General features: G+C 40.9%; 1 protein-coding gene across 2 annotated transcripts; it reads left to right on the top strand.

Annotated features, from left to right (window-relative positions):
• Positions 1-3,358: 3,358 nt before the first annotated feature.
• FGFBP1 (fibroblast growth factor binding protein 1) lies at positions 3,359-6,879 on the top strand. Of its 2 annotated transcripts, XM_071808346.1 has the most exons (3): positions 3,359-3,473; positions 4,323-4,442; positions 5,758-6,879. In XM_071808346.1, exons 1-3 carry the CDS (start codon positions 3,385-3,387, stop codon positions 6,497-6,499), a joined length of 951 nt encoding a protein of 316 aa, XP_071664447.1. In that variant the 5' UTR covers positions 3,359-3,384; the 3' UTR covers positions 6,500-6,879. The 2 variants fall into 2 exon arrangements, with proteins under 2 accessions (XP_071664447.1, XP_065693583.1); XM_065837511.2 differs by lacking the exon at positions 3,359-3,473 and having other exon boundaries at positions 4,291-4,442.
• Positions 6,880-13,721: the final 6,842 nt, after the last annotated feature.

Genomic DNA, 13,721 nt, shown 5'->3' with positions numbered 1-13,721 from the left:
TGTGTACCTGTACACTCAAAATGTCTGATTTATATACATCGATGGCATTCTTTTACTCACAGTGAACACCTGGAATGCTAGTCACATTACAAACAAACAAACAAACAACCACAAACAAACAAACAAACCACAAACGACCCCTCACCCCTGGAAGTAACTGCAGCTTAACATCGTCCATTTTTTAGGGCTGGCAATTTTTAAAGGAACTCTAGGTACAGAGTGCCTAATATAGTTATTTCTTCAGGTCTTGTAGCAAATATATATTCACTTCTGGTGTATATGTAAAAGTAGAAAGGCACACACGTGCCACGTAACACACGTGCCTGATCCTGTTCTTTTACCCAGGTTGTCAGCCTCACTCTAGAGAAGTGCAGCGAGGGGTGGTGTGTGCCAGGGACACAGTTTTCAAGGCAGCCTGTGTGCAAACTGTTGAAGCTAAAAGGAATATTGTGACAGAGGGACTGATTCTACACACGTCCCTGGAGTCTCATTAAAATCAAGTTCTCCTTTCATACCCTTGGAACATCACCTGATGCCGTGAGTCACTCTCCATCCTCAGGACTGCCTGAATGCTGCAGAACAGTACTCATGGATGTTCATTTGAAGTGTAAGCAGCTGTTCACTTTGCTGATGCTGGATCTTTTCTAACTCCCTTTACCTGGGCATATGCAGAGAACTGCATCCTGGTGCCTACAAGTATGACTAACAAATAGCTGATATTCTTACACAGTGATGTATTTGTAGGTGGTCAAAGGAATTCATTGATCATTTACTATTTCTAAATTAAATTATGTTTAACTGTTTGTATGTAAAATTAACATTTTGTTCTGTGGGGGGAAAAAAACTATAAATGAACAGAAGCCTCACATTGTCACATAGATGACACCACAACCATACTGCAGCTTGCCAAAAATGCACCAATGCAATTTCCTATTTACAAATCTGTGTATTTGTGAATAATATATAAGCAGCAATAAGGACTAACTTAGAAGATACTGCACTTCTTCCACATCAATGAATCATAACTAGGAATAAGGATAAAACCTCTTCCTCTCTTTGCTTGAACATCAGAAAGACACCAGCTAGATTTAATCATAGTAGTTCTAATTAAAATTTTAAAATGCTGGTTAGCTGTCTCGTTTCAGTCAAAAAGCAGCAGGAATATGTCTGGATTAAGATTTTCAATACAAAACTCACATTGAGATTTGGGCATCCACGTTTGTAAATGTCAATGATTCCTTTTATTTGGTAATGTTGCCAAGTATTTTCTGTGCCTTTCTATTTTAATAACTAAACAGCACCCCATAAATCTGATCTTGCCAAACTAGCTGTTCGGGTTTGCCATATGTTGCACAGACCAAATTGTCTTTCAATGACTATTCTGCACTGTTTGTTCTGTGGTAAAATCTGTGCCCACAGTTTACAAGGAAACAGCATTTCAGCTCAGCAAAGGGCATGATATAGGTGTGCTTTTAAATATGCATGACATAAAGAAGAAAAAAACCACTTCATTCAAAATTTTATTATAAACAAGTTTTTGCAGCAATTTTTGTTGACAATTAGGTGCTAATTAAGCACCTAAGAAATGGAGATCTGACCTTAATTTTGTGTACATTCTTTTCAAGATGAAAGTTGAAGAAAAAAATGTGTTCTGATCACCTGGCGACAGTGATGAGGCAGCTCCCAGCGGGATTATTGGGGTACAGTATGTATATACACTATATGCCTAGGTAGGTAAAAGGCATCCATAAAATATAATTTCATGTCTAATTAAAATGAAAGAAACATATATTAAAAAAAGAAAAATAAAAGGAAACCCCACAAAACAAAACAGAAATATATCCAGGCCAGTCTCCATAGACTGAGACTAAATTTTATGTACCTAAATAAGTAAATCTTAGTTTACTGTGATTTTGAAATCATCTAAGCAGGTTAGGAAAAGGTTCCAGCTAGGTCGTGATGGATTGTCTCAAAGATGTAACCATCCATATCAACAAGCACTTGGCTGCAGAATTCTCAACAGAAGTTTCTGGATGCTAAAGATGGGAAGAGCTGACATGTGTCCACTCTGCCACAACCTCAGGGAGGGAATATTGAAGCGGCAGAAAGGGAAATCTTCTCTCGTGCAGCCTTTTCTCTCCTTGTCCTCCCCCATTTTTATGAAGCAGGAAGACCACACAGATATGTCCCATCGACAGTGAGGCAGCTGAGCTGAGACTGACATCGAAACTTATTTTGCAAGGCAAAACTAGGCAATTTTGGAAGTGATGAATGATGGAAAGTTTAAATATTTTTTAATATTTTAAAGTATTTTCAATACATTGTGATTAGTTTCACCAGTAAATGGTATTTTGTAACCATCAACAAAAAAATCGTTGCAACATTATCTAAAAGAATAAGCATTATATTCCCTTTCCAGGAAAAAAAACCATCTGGCACTTCCTAGTGAGTATCTCTAAGAAAGCCTGTGGCAGAGCTGGGACAGGAACATGCAGTTCCTTACTGTAAACCTTGTGCTTGGTCCCATTACCTCAGGTTCCTTACATACTTCTTGTAACCTTTCTTTTTTTTTTCTATTTGTAGAAGTTGTTCAGTCACAGTAGTGCGGTGCATTGGTGGTTTGGTGGTGGCATTTTTTTGTGATAGGAATGAACCAACCGCCTAATCTATCACGCAAAAATCAGTTTATAGTATGCTTACACAAGATAATGAGGCATGATAAAGCCATACCTGAATTAGTGCCAGAACCTGAGGTAGTATAGCCACTTCAGCTTGATGCTGTTCCAGAAGTTACTAGCCCTGATGAGAGATTCCTTAGCTAGGGCACACAGCCACACTAATGCAGCTGCAGCTTGGAGGATCCATGCTAAATACTAATACTCCAGATGATTCTGTGGATACTATGTGGAGTTGAGGATTCCTGAGCAAGGCAGTTCCTCTCTTACAGTATCCTTGTTCTCTGATTCCCATCCAACCTGATGAACTGCTAAGCTTTTTCTGATCCCTGAGCCATCCTTGCCCCTATTGATGAGCCCTTGCCAGTGTTAACTACAAGTCTTTCACATTTAGTGGACTGTTACAAATAGTTTCATACTAACTCATGCCAATCAAAGGTGCACAAAGCAGATCGGATGGTTCAAGTTGATCAGAAAGCGTCAAAGGTAGCTGAACATAAGTAGATAAATTAGGAGACAGTCCTGGCACACAGATCAGACCATTAGTATTTCAGATAAATTATTCCCTTTCCTCACACTTCTGTCTTTCACTCATTGCAGAATTACACTTTTTCTTCCCTTTTTGGCTCCTAATTTTTTTACAGAAAGTTAAGTCTTCTCATCACCAAAGCAGTCCAGACAATGCCTTGCCTGTAGCTTTGTCCCATTTATGTCTGATGGGAGTCAAAGAGGAAGACCTGCCTATATCTTACACCAATTTCTACATTCATCTCTTCTTGCCTCCCACCTTTTATCCTTGTAAGTATTCCCCAAGCATTTAAAACAAATGTCTCACTTACTTTTCTCCAGTAAAACCACCTGAAGCAACTGAGCTACAAAAGCACTACCTGCTCTATCCATTCTTTAAGGGATGCCTATCCCAACTTTAAATACATGTTTATATTTGTCTAATGCTTGTTCTTTCACTGCCATCATCTTTTTCACATTAAGATGCGTTAGACATGGTCCCATAATTAAATCTTTTGATGTAACCCACTTCTTTGCATACACAAAAGCTAACAGAGAGTCAGGAGCACAGATCAGTGCTGTGCATCTGATCTCAGCTCTTAGACCCCAGAAGCAAGGTGTCTGTACCCGCTAATTCTGAAGGAGCTTGAATTTGTTTCTGAACTTTGTGCTTATGATCATCTCACCATAATGAATAGCTGTCCTTAATGCAGAATAATTACTTATTTTGATTTTTAAATGTTCCCTGATATATTTTTGTGACAGGAGGTAATTCAAGGTTTGAGAGGTAATGTTGAAATGCTTTTGGTTTTCATTTCACAAAAAAAAATCATTGAACCCAAGTTCTGCTAAACACAATGGTATTGCAACTTGTTGAGGGCGTTGCAGGACACGTCCTTCAATGGCTGGGATAAGCTCTTTCAGAATGGCTCATGATCTAATAAAGTTCTTATCACTGTTTGTAAAGAGGGAAGGACTTGACTAAAGCAACATCTAAATTGCACAAACACATCTTACCACCCCATCAAAGCTGCGTGTTTTTTTTTCTTTTCATGCTAAGAATGCAAACTGGCCCTTTTCCAAGGAGGTGTGTCAGAAGTGAGCGAACATGGCACTGAATATCCTATTGTGTTGTAACAGCCTTCCTGGAGACCTGAAGGTGTGTCTCTGCCTCTATAAATACCATGCTGCTTCTACAACTTGCTCTGATTCTTTTGATAGAGACGAGTTGCGTTTGGGTGTCTCCAAGCCCCATGCAAGGTATGTCTTTTGGTTACCTTACTTTTGTCCTGTTCCATTTGCAACAGAAAGTTACTGTCACATCATTATTCATTTTAATGTTCTTAGTTGCTGTATTTGCAACACAACCATAAATGCTACACAGATTTTGCTGAAGAGGGTTTTAGTATAAGGTATGAAGCAAGCCAAGTTAGAACCGTGCAAAAACAGGACCTGCTCACTGCTGCTGCTACCTATGTATTCTAGATCATGACTCTATGTAACTAAAGATATTTGCAGGTAGTTAAATGTTGAAATAGGTCCTTTATTAGCATGCCTGCACATTAATTTCTGCTTTCTAACATGGAAGTTTGGCTACCGAAACAGCCATGGTGGAAACATCTGAAAAATATATTTAAGGATTTAATCAGCCAAACGCCAGATTTACTATTATGGTATTATTATTATTATGGTATTACTTAGTATTATTTACTATCATGGTGTAACTGTTATGGTATTCTGTGATCCTGAAAGCTGCTTCATAAACACCTACAGAAATATATGTGCTCTGTGCAGATGCAGGGATCAGCTTGATAATAATTTGCTAACTAGGTACATATCAAAACTGAAGTTGCATATTTGTCCCTTGAATTTTTTAGCTTTAGACACAGCCCAGTATACTGTAGGTGTCTTCAAAAGCAAAAACATTATTCTATCTATTTATCAGTCAAGGCAGCAAAGAATGCATCAACAGGTACTTTTCGGTGCCTGGAAAGACTAATATTGTTATTTTTTTCTCAACAGAAAACTGAAATATAGGCATAACCAGTGAATTAAGACAATATTCAGGATGCTCAAGAAATAATTTTGCTTAGCTTTAGCCAAAAGGTTTCCTTTCTGTCTGGCACATTTTTAAAGAATAGCCAGAGGTTAGAGTCAAAATCGCTTATGTGCCATTTACAAAATGGGAGATCCTGGGGAACAAGAACTGCTTTATATATTTTAACTACACATATCCCTCTGAGACTGAATAATCCCAGGTTCTTATTTTTTTGACAGCAGAAGAGATTTTAATTAAGGTAGCAGTAGCATGTCCTGGGGATGACTCTGGGAATGACATTACATAGATAATTAAGTGTTGGATCATAAGGACTTACTCCACAGCCATCTACAGTTTTCAAGGATAGTATGTAATGGTTCTCAAAACCAGGTATTATTCACACAAAGAACAGAGGATTTTACTGGTAGCACCATTTTAATAGGTATCAACGAGCAGTGCAATACCATGTCTGAAATGCTGCTGAGTCAAACATTAAGGGAAAACGTTTAAATATTTTTGTTTGTTTTTGTTTTGAAGGCAGATAACAAGCAAAACAGAGACCATGAATATCAAAAGCTTTGGACTTCTTTGTGTGTTGATTGTGGTCTCCCACATGCTACTAGCCAACTGTGAAAGACAGAAGGAGAGAAAAAAGGGAAGACAAGGCATAGAAGATGGCAGAAAAAACCAAACTGAATCTAACCAGGGAGACGAAAAAGGCCGGAAGTCGAAAGGAGGAAAATCATCTCCCAAAGGCAAGTTTAAAACCAAAGAAAACGCTGAGTGCACCTGGGCAGTGACCGACAGGAATGCTGCGACTGTGCACGTGGAGTGCAAACACAACGACAGCGAGTTCTGGTGTGAGTTCTCTGGAGACCCTTCTGCCTGTCCACAGCATGCAGCAAACCAGAAAGCCTTCTGGAAACAAATCTCCCGATCCCTAAAGAAGGAGAAGCAGATTTGTCAAGACCCAAAAAGTGTCCTAAAATCTAAAATATGCAGGAAAGGCCCACGAAGCGCTCATCTCAAGCTGACCCGCTCGAGCCTGCTAACGTCAGTGGGTCTTGCGAAAGGGATCGCAATTCATCACACGAAAGAAGTTGTTCAGACTCCAGCAGCTGCCTCTGTGACTGAAAAAAAGCTGGAACACAGTCCTCAAGATTGTGTTGAAGACATAGATTATATTGATCAGAAAAAGGTGGCTGAGGAATACTGTCCAGAAGGCTTGCTTTCTTTGTGCAACTTTTTTATCACAATGGTGCAAGACAGAAAATGCTGACAAAGTGTTTCTAAAGCTCTCTATCATGAAAGTCCAGTCTCATCTAAGCTACCACAAACTATTCCAGATTTTATTATCATGTTATATAGTGTGTATAAGAAAAAAATGGCATATATTTTTTTTCTGATTTCGTATGTACACAACAGACTACACTTTACACAGTTGAAGATGTTACAGATTTTATTTACACATAGATTGCTACACAGGTGTCACTAATGGATGTTACATGCTCTATACAGAAGTATATAAGTAGTCTCCTTGCCCCTCTTTGAGCTGTGCTAGCCAAAGCGATAAATTCAGTGCCATGCACTTCTTGGTTATGTACAATACTTTTGACCTAAAAGGTATTAAGAAAAATAAATTTCAAAATATATTCAAAATATGCTATCTCTGTGTTTAAATTGATTTCTCTGTAAGCACTAAGCCTTTATCAAAGTCCGATCTTCCACCGGATCTCAGCAAAGTGTTGCTTATAAAGCAGTTGTAAAAATACTTCTGCAGCTTGTCAGACACCAGCTTTCTCAGCCAGTGCAAGCAACATTTTAATAGGGAACTACAGCATTAATATTTTTTGTCATTGTGATAAGGAAAGACAACAAGATTTTCAGATTTTTTCCATAACTTTGCAAAGAGTCAGTTTTCCAGTTTCATCCAAGTGTTTTAGAAAACTTTGCAAACTTCAGTTCTCACTTTTCTTCTGTAGCATGAAGCACGTTACATTAATTTGCTGGCATCTAAACAGAGATGGAGAGATAAAATCACTTACACAAGTTGGTACATATGCCCAGGACTCCTTGCTCAACCAGCTACAGCACTTGCGCTCAACACTGCCTGCATGCTCTTTTGAAGTTCCATTTTCTCTTATCTTTATGCATAGACTACACTAATGAATATTTTTCTACGCATCAGACTTCACCTGTACTAAAAAAAAGATAAAAATCCAAACTCTAGAAGAATAGAGATTTTAGAAAATGTACAGCTACATAATGACAGTTGAGCTTTACTGATATTTGAAACTCTAGCTAGAAGAAATGAAATGCACAAGTTATGTTTTTCTGGTGGCATACAGCTGGGAAGGATGGTCTCCTACCACAGCGGCCCACTTGGAGAAACTTGAACTTTCTTTAAATACAATTTTCCTGAGCATTTCTAGCAAATTAAAATAATATTTCTGTCTCTTGAGAAAATATAGGCAGTTACCTTCTGTAATTATCTCACTGCTAGAATATTTCAGAAAATATTTTTAAGATGTTATGAGTAGCTAACCTTCTGCAATTTCCCTCTTTTCCTTCATTGTCACATACTTACTTGTTATTTAAATGAGTGAGTCTGGGGAGGGCATTTTAATGCTACTCTGTCTCGTTGCTACAGCAATAAAGGCCCCTGCCATTATTTAATATCAGGGAGTATTTTCTCTGCAATGAGGAATTAACTTAGCAAAAATACTTACATTTAGATGGAAATCCTCAATAAGAGGGGAAAATGCTACTAGACTCACAGCTTTGGGGTTTTTTTTGCTTGTTACTAGGAATCAAGCCTTCTTACACACAGTTAAAATTATTTTGGTAGAGTTGGGAAGAAGGCATGGCTTCAGCTTGGACATTACCTGCAGTATTTTAAAGAGGACAGTATTCTGGAGGCTCCCATAAGTACTTAATATGATATTAATTTACATTTCTTTGCTACTTACAATATTGCGATGTCTATGTGACTAATATCTTGAATGCGGGCTGCTGCTATTAGTCAGGCAAACTGTGTTTGAGAAGGGTTCAGCTGAATTTTACCAAGTCTGAATGCTAAAAAAGAAGCAAGTTCCAGTCCCCGCATGCCCTGTGGAAACACTGGATATCCCAATGCTGTGCAGGATGAATTCAATTGGACTGATGCCCACAGCAAAGCGAAATTCCAGTAAAAATGGGCATCAATACTAACTCCTGTGGAGTCTGGAAAACACAGCTGTTCTGGTGCCAAGCAGGGTGGAAAACCAGCTGCCAACTCTTTATTATTGAGGCAGATAGGTAAATATTGGAAGTGCAGGTGAGTTCCAGCTGCTAGATACTTTGTGTGTTGGCCTACAGCACTTCGCATGAGGAGATTGTTGAGATAAGGAAGTCAAAAGGTGCAGAGGAAGGATTAGGAGCACACATTTGGCTCAATCAATCACACACTGTAGCAATTAATTATGAATATCTAATCCAGTCTGTGGCCACCTATATATCAGTCCCAGGTCACAACCAGAGCACTGGGCAGGTCTGGCTTAACAGGCTCAGTTGCTCCAGATGTTTTGGAAGATGTCCAGCCCTCACTGCCCTCAGCAGCTGCTCCCCTCATGAGTACTGCGATGAGTACTTCATTGCCTGATGTGTGGTCTGCCCTGCTCTGAGCGGCCAGGAGGTTCTGCTCCGCTGTGGCTGCCAGCCAGCCAGACACAGCGTGCTGGCAGTGACACATCCCAGAGCAGCTTCCAACTCGGGATTCCAGAGCTGTGAGTTGCATCTCCATGTGCAGGACTGGCAGCTCCTGGACTCACGTGTGGGATCTGCACGCTCCTCTCCAGGGATGCTTTACCTTTCTGCTGCTTCATCTTCTTGTTTTCTTTCAGGACTGGCTTAAATTTTCATGCATGGCTCTTTGCAGGAGTAAAACATGCTCGATCTCAACAGCTCCTGGGCACATTTCACCTGTGATGCATGCAGTTGTGCCAGTATCCTACAACAAATGTGTGGACCATCAGGAGAGAAAGGAGACCTCAGTGCAGTCTTTTTCCTTGGAAGGTGGGCTAATGTGAGAATGCAGATCTCAAAACTGTCTCAGCCAAAGCATGATACTTTTAATGTCTGTGGGTATGTGGTTTTGACTGTTTTTCAGAAGAGCACATTTCAGAATAGTAGGGTCCAAGGCAAATATATCTGGAGTCTTACTTCATAAACAGCCTTTTCTGTAATTGTACAGACCACAAGTTGACAGCTAAGTGCATTGCACTTACCAAGCCTTGTGTTTGAGTCCTACATCTACAAAGCAATCACTCGACAACAAGTAAGTATGAGTTGCTTTCTTCTGGGCATTTATAGAGCCAGCTAAAGCAAATGTCACTCCAGTCTTCAAAAAGGGCAAGAAAGAGGACCCGGGTAATTACAGACCAGTCAGCCTCACCTCTGTCCCTGGGAAAGTAATGGAACAGCTTATCCTTGGTGTCATCTCCAGGCATATCAGGGATAAGAGGGTCATTAGGGGCAGTCAGCATGGCTTTACCAAGGGTAAGTCATGCTTGATCAACCTCATAGCCTTTTATGAGAATGTAACAAGGTGGATGGATGATGGCAGAGCGGTGGATGTGGTCTACCTTGACTTCAGTAAAGCCTTTGACACAGTCCCTCACAGCATCCTCACAGCTAAATTGAGGAGGCGTGGTCTAGACAATAGAGTAGTGAGGTGGGTTGCAAACTGGCTTAAAGAGAGAAGCCAGAGAGTGGTGGTCAATGGTGCGGAGTCCAGTTGGAGGCCAGTATCTAGTGGAGTGCCTCAGGGGTCAGTACTGGGGCCAATATTATTCAATATATTCATTAATGATTTGGACGAGGGAACTGAGTGTACCATCACCAAGTTTGCTGATGACACTAAGCTGGGAGGAGTGGCTGACACTCCAGAAGGCTGTGCTGCCATCCAGCGGGACCTGGACAGGCCGGAGAGTTGGGCGGGGAATAACTTGACGAAATTTAACAAGGGCAAGTGTAGAGTCCTGCATCTGGGCAGGAACAACCCCAGGTTCCAGTATAGGTTGGGAAATTACATATTAGAGAGCAGTGTAGGGGAAAGGGACCTGGGGGTCCTGGTGGACAGCAGGATGACCATGAGCCAGCACTGTGCCCTTGTGGCCAGGAAGGCCAATGGCATCCTTGGGTGTATTACAAGGGGGGTGGTCAGTAGATCGAGAGAGGTCCTCCTTCCCCTCTACTCCGCCCTGGTGAGACCCCATCTGGAATATTGTGTCCAGTTCTGGGACCCTCAGTTCAAGAAGGACAGGGAACTGCTGGAGAGGGTCCAGCATAGGGCAACAAAGATGATTAAGGGAGTGGAGCACCTCCCTTATGAAGAAAGGCTGAGGGAGCTGGGGCTCTTTAGTTTGGAGGAGACTGTGGGGTGACCTCATTAATGTTTATGAGTATAAAAAGGGTGAGTGTCATGAGAATGGAGCCAGGCTCTTCTCAGTGGCAAACAATGATAGGACAAGGAGTAATGGGATCAAGCTGGAACACAAGAGGTTCCACTTAAATTTGAGAAAAAACTTCTTTACAGTGAGGGTGACAGAGCACTGGAACAGGCTGCCCAGGGAGGTTGTGGAGTCTCCTACTCTGGAGACATTCAAAGCCCGCCTGGACACATTCCTGTGCGACCTCACCTAGGTGTTCCTGCTCCAGCAGTGGGATTGGACTGGATGATCTTTCGAGGTCCCTTCCAATCCCAAACATACTGTGATACTGTGATAACTTTGGTGCTTCTGGAGTCAGGCTGGTTGGGATAAATAAAACCTTTCCTGGCATTCTTCATCTTAGGGTCTGTGGTCCATATGATAAAGTTCACAGCTGAGCTCTATTCTGTGCTTCTTTGCCCCAGGTGCACCGGTTGTCATTGTGCCAAACCTTATGTTTGAATAACCTGGAGTAATGGTGGTAGTGACTTTTCTAACACCTGCTATAGCAGGGCAAGTGGGAACACAGGGAAGGAAAACAATTAAAGGACTTAAATTATGTTTGTGCAGCCCAAGTTCTCTGACCTACCATATTGAAAACATAAGGATCTCTGCTTCCTTAGCGTCAACCTGAGTTATGGAAAAATCAGGCCCATTTTACAACTGGGAAGTTAGGTATACCAAGACTGGATACCATTGACAATCATGGGGAGAAAACCAGTGGCTGAATCAGGAACTAAACAGAGGTCTTTAAAATTCCCTTCTCATGCCTGATGATTAAATCACTCTGCACAGGAACTACACGTATTTGTTCTTGAAAATATCCTGCTAACTTCTAGGCATTTTAAAATTAAGAGTATCTTTGGGGAAAAGTAGTTTAATTTCTAGGCAACATAGTTTGTTTCTCCGGTCAATTTTGGGTATTGAATTTGAATATTTACTTGGAAAGAAGGGTAGGGCTTTTGAAGACAGGAAATTCATTCTAGCTTCAGAGTTAAAAAGTTTCAGGGATTTTTTTTTTCCCTGCTCTTGCAATATGGAATACTTATACATTTGGTAACTGCTTTGGACTGTGGATGATCTTTTTAGGTGGATGCAACCCCTACCCCCCCTCCTCACTCCAACAAATTCTCACATTCTCACCAAACTTTGGAGAGTCAAACATTCATTTTTTTAATAAAAGGGGAGAGAAAAATTTTAAAGTTAGGAGATTTTCCCAAAGTTAAGTCCTAGTATATGGCAGTCTTACCTAGAAAATTTAAGAGGTATCTCAGTATTGAGTAGGAAACGGGGAGACATTGTTAATGCCCAGCAAAAAGCTCTGGCAATGCAGTAGTGCTTGAGAATCCATAAAATTTCAGCTCCTTTAACTTTAAAGTTTTTACTCTTTTATTGTTATCATCTGCAGAGTATTTTCTACTCATTTTCATGCACAATTTCACTTCAATGAGTTTCCGATCCTTTTGCAACCTCCTTTATTCATTTACCACTTTGGCAACAGTATGGATTAGATATCTAATCTCAAAAGTCACATGACTACTTATATGAGAATGGAGCTGAGTGACTCAACTTTGCTGCTTCCAGGAGTGCCCTACCCGCCTCTTCCCCGAGGGGGCCAATGAGCACCTACCGCCTGATATCACCTCACCTGAATTTGACCAACCATGGCCGAGACTGAGTGTTCAGACAAGACACGTTTTACGCTTCCATGCTCAATCCATGTAGACATAGCTGAACCTAGATAATAAATTCCACTCCCTTTTCCACCTTTACCTTATTTTTTTTCTGATGGTGCCCCGAGCAAGGCAGCTCAGTACTTGTTGGTAGCTGCTGTACCTCACCCATGTCTTTGCCTGGTATTCATTCCATTTCAATATATTGTGTTGTTTGTTCCTGTAGGCTATTTCCAAGTGATACCACTCTGATCAGCACTCTGGGAATTGATCACGTGGAAGAATCCAGCTTCAAGGATGGGAAATTCAGCAGGTTCCAGCCTGCAGAGGTGCCTTGCAGTCTTGTCACTAGGGTGGTGGTGCCGTCCCTGGCTGGAACATGCATGGCTCCTGCCTATTTGCACCGTGAATAGTACAACAAATCCCATGGATCTCAAGACCACTGTAGGTATTCCTGTGTTCTAACATCTTTGAAATTCTTCCTTCTCCCTCCCTTGAAAGAGCAGGGGAACTTTGCACCCCAGCTGCAGTCCTCATCTCTCTTAAAAGAGACAGAGGAGAGAAAGCACAGTGCAAGAGTCCTAGCAGGATTAGAGTTATCAGACACTGAACATTTAAAGGTTTCAAAAGGATATTCAGGTGTCTCCCTTGCTCCCTGCATTGTTGTTACCACAGTGAGATAATACAGGGTCACACTTAAAGAGAGGGGACTGGTCACGTCACAAAGCTTTTTACCTGCTTGCAAAGCTACTACTATCAGAAAAGGATGCCTTAGGGCCAAGCTTATCTCTTTAATGAGGATTCATGTCATAGGTTTCTCTGGAAACATGCTGCTGTCCATGTAAAGTATGTGTTTTATTCAGCTACTAGAACTTCTGAAGTTGCTTATTGATCCCACTAGAAATAGCTGGTTTAAGACAAAGAAGTGTTAACGAGTAGGTAGAAGAACTGTGAAGACTTCCCATCAAGTTGTTGCTACCTGGCTGCCTCAGTCACTGATCATACCAGACCTCACTCAGAAATGACAGACTTAATTAACCTGAAGCTCCCAGTGGACCATGGAAGTCTTGCACTGATTTCCAGGCAACAAACAGGCACATCAAAGGGACTTTGTTATATAATGAGAGCCTGCAACATGTTCAAAACTGTCTGTGAGGGTGCAAATAGAAGTACTCTGTGGTGCTTTGTGTATGCCAAGAAAGACGAGAGTTGTTCCAGCCAGCCAAAACTTTTGATCTTAAGATGAATCTTAAAATCCAGGAACTACAATATTATCTGTAACAGGAATGTCTTCTATACATCCATAATATGCGCACTAATTATATATAATGAGTATGCTTAGATAATAGAATATTATTTA

Source organism: Patagioenas fasciata, chromosome 4 (assembly GCF_037038585.1).
Source record: "Patagioenas fasciata isolate bPatFas1 chromosome 4, bPatFas1.hap1, whole genome shotgun sequence".
NCBI lineage: Eukaryota > Metazoa > Chordata > Aves > Columbiformes > Columbidae > Patagioenas > Patagioenas fasciata.
Note: the sequence above shows the minus strand (reverse complement) of the source record. Positions and strands in the feature narration are given on the sequence as shown.

What these genes read in the sequence shown, in the direction of transcription:
- FGFBP1 (XM_071808346.1), top strand. Translation starts at nt 3,385, where the DNA reads ATGTCTGATGGGAGTCAAAGAGGAAGACCTGCCTATATCTTACACCAA. An exon ending in GCCTCCCACCTTTTATCCTT is followed by an intron (nt 3,474 to 4,322) that starts GTAAGTATTCCC and finishes GTGTTGTAACAG; the next exon opens with CCTTCCTGGAGACCTGAAGG. An exon ending in GTCTCCAAGCCCCATGCAAG is followed by an intron (nt 4,443 to 5,757) that starts GTATGTCTTTTG and finishes TTTGTTTTGAAG; the next exon opens with GCAGATAACAAGCAAAACAG.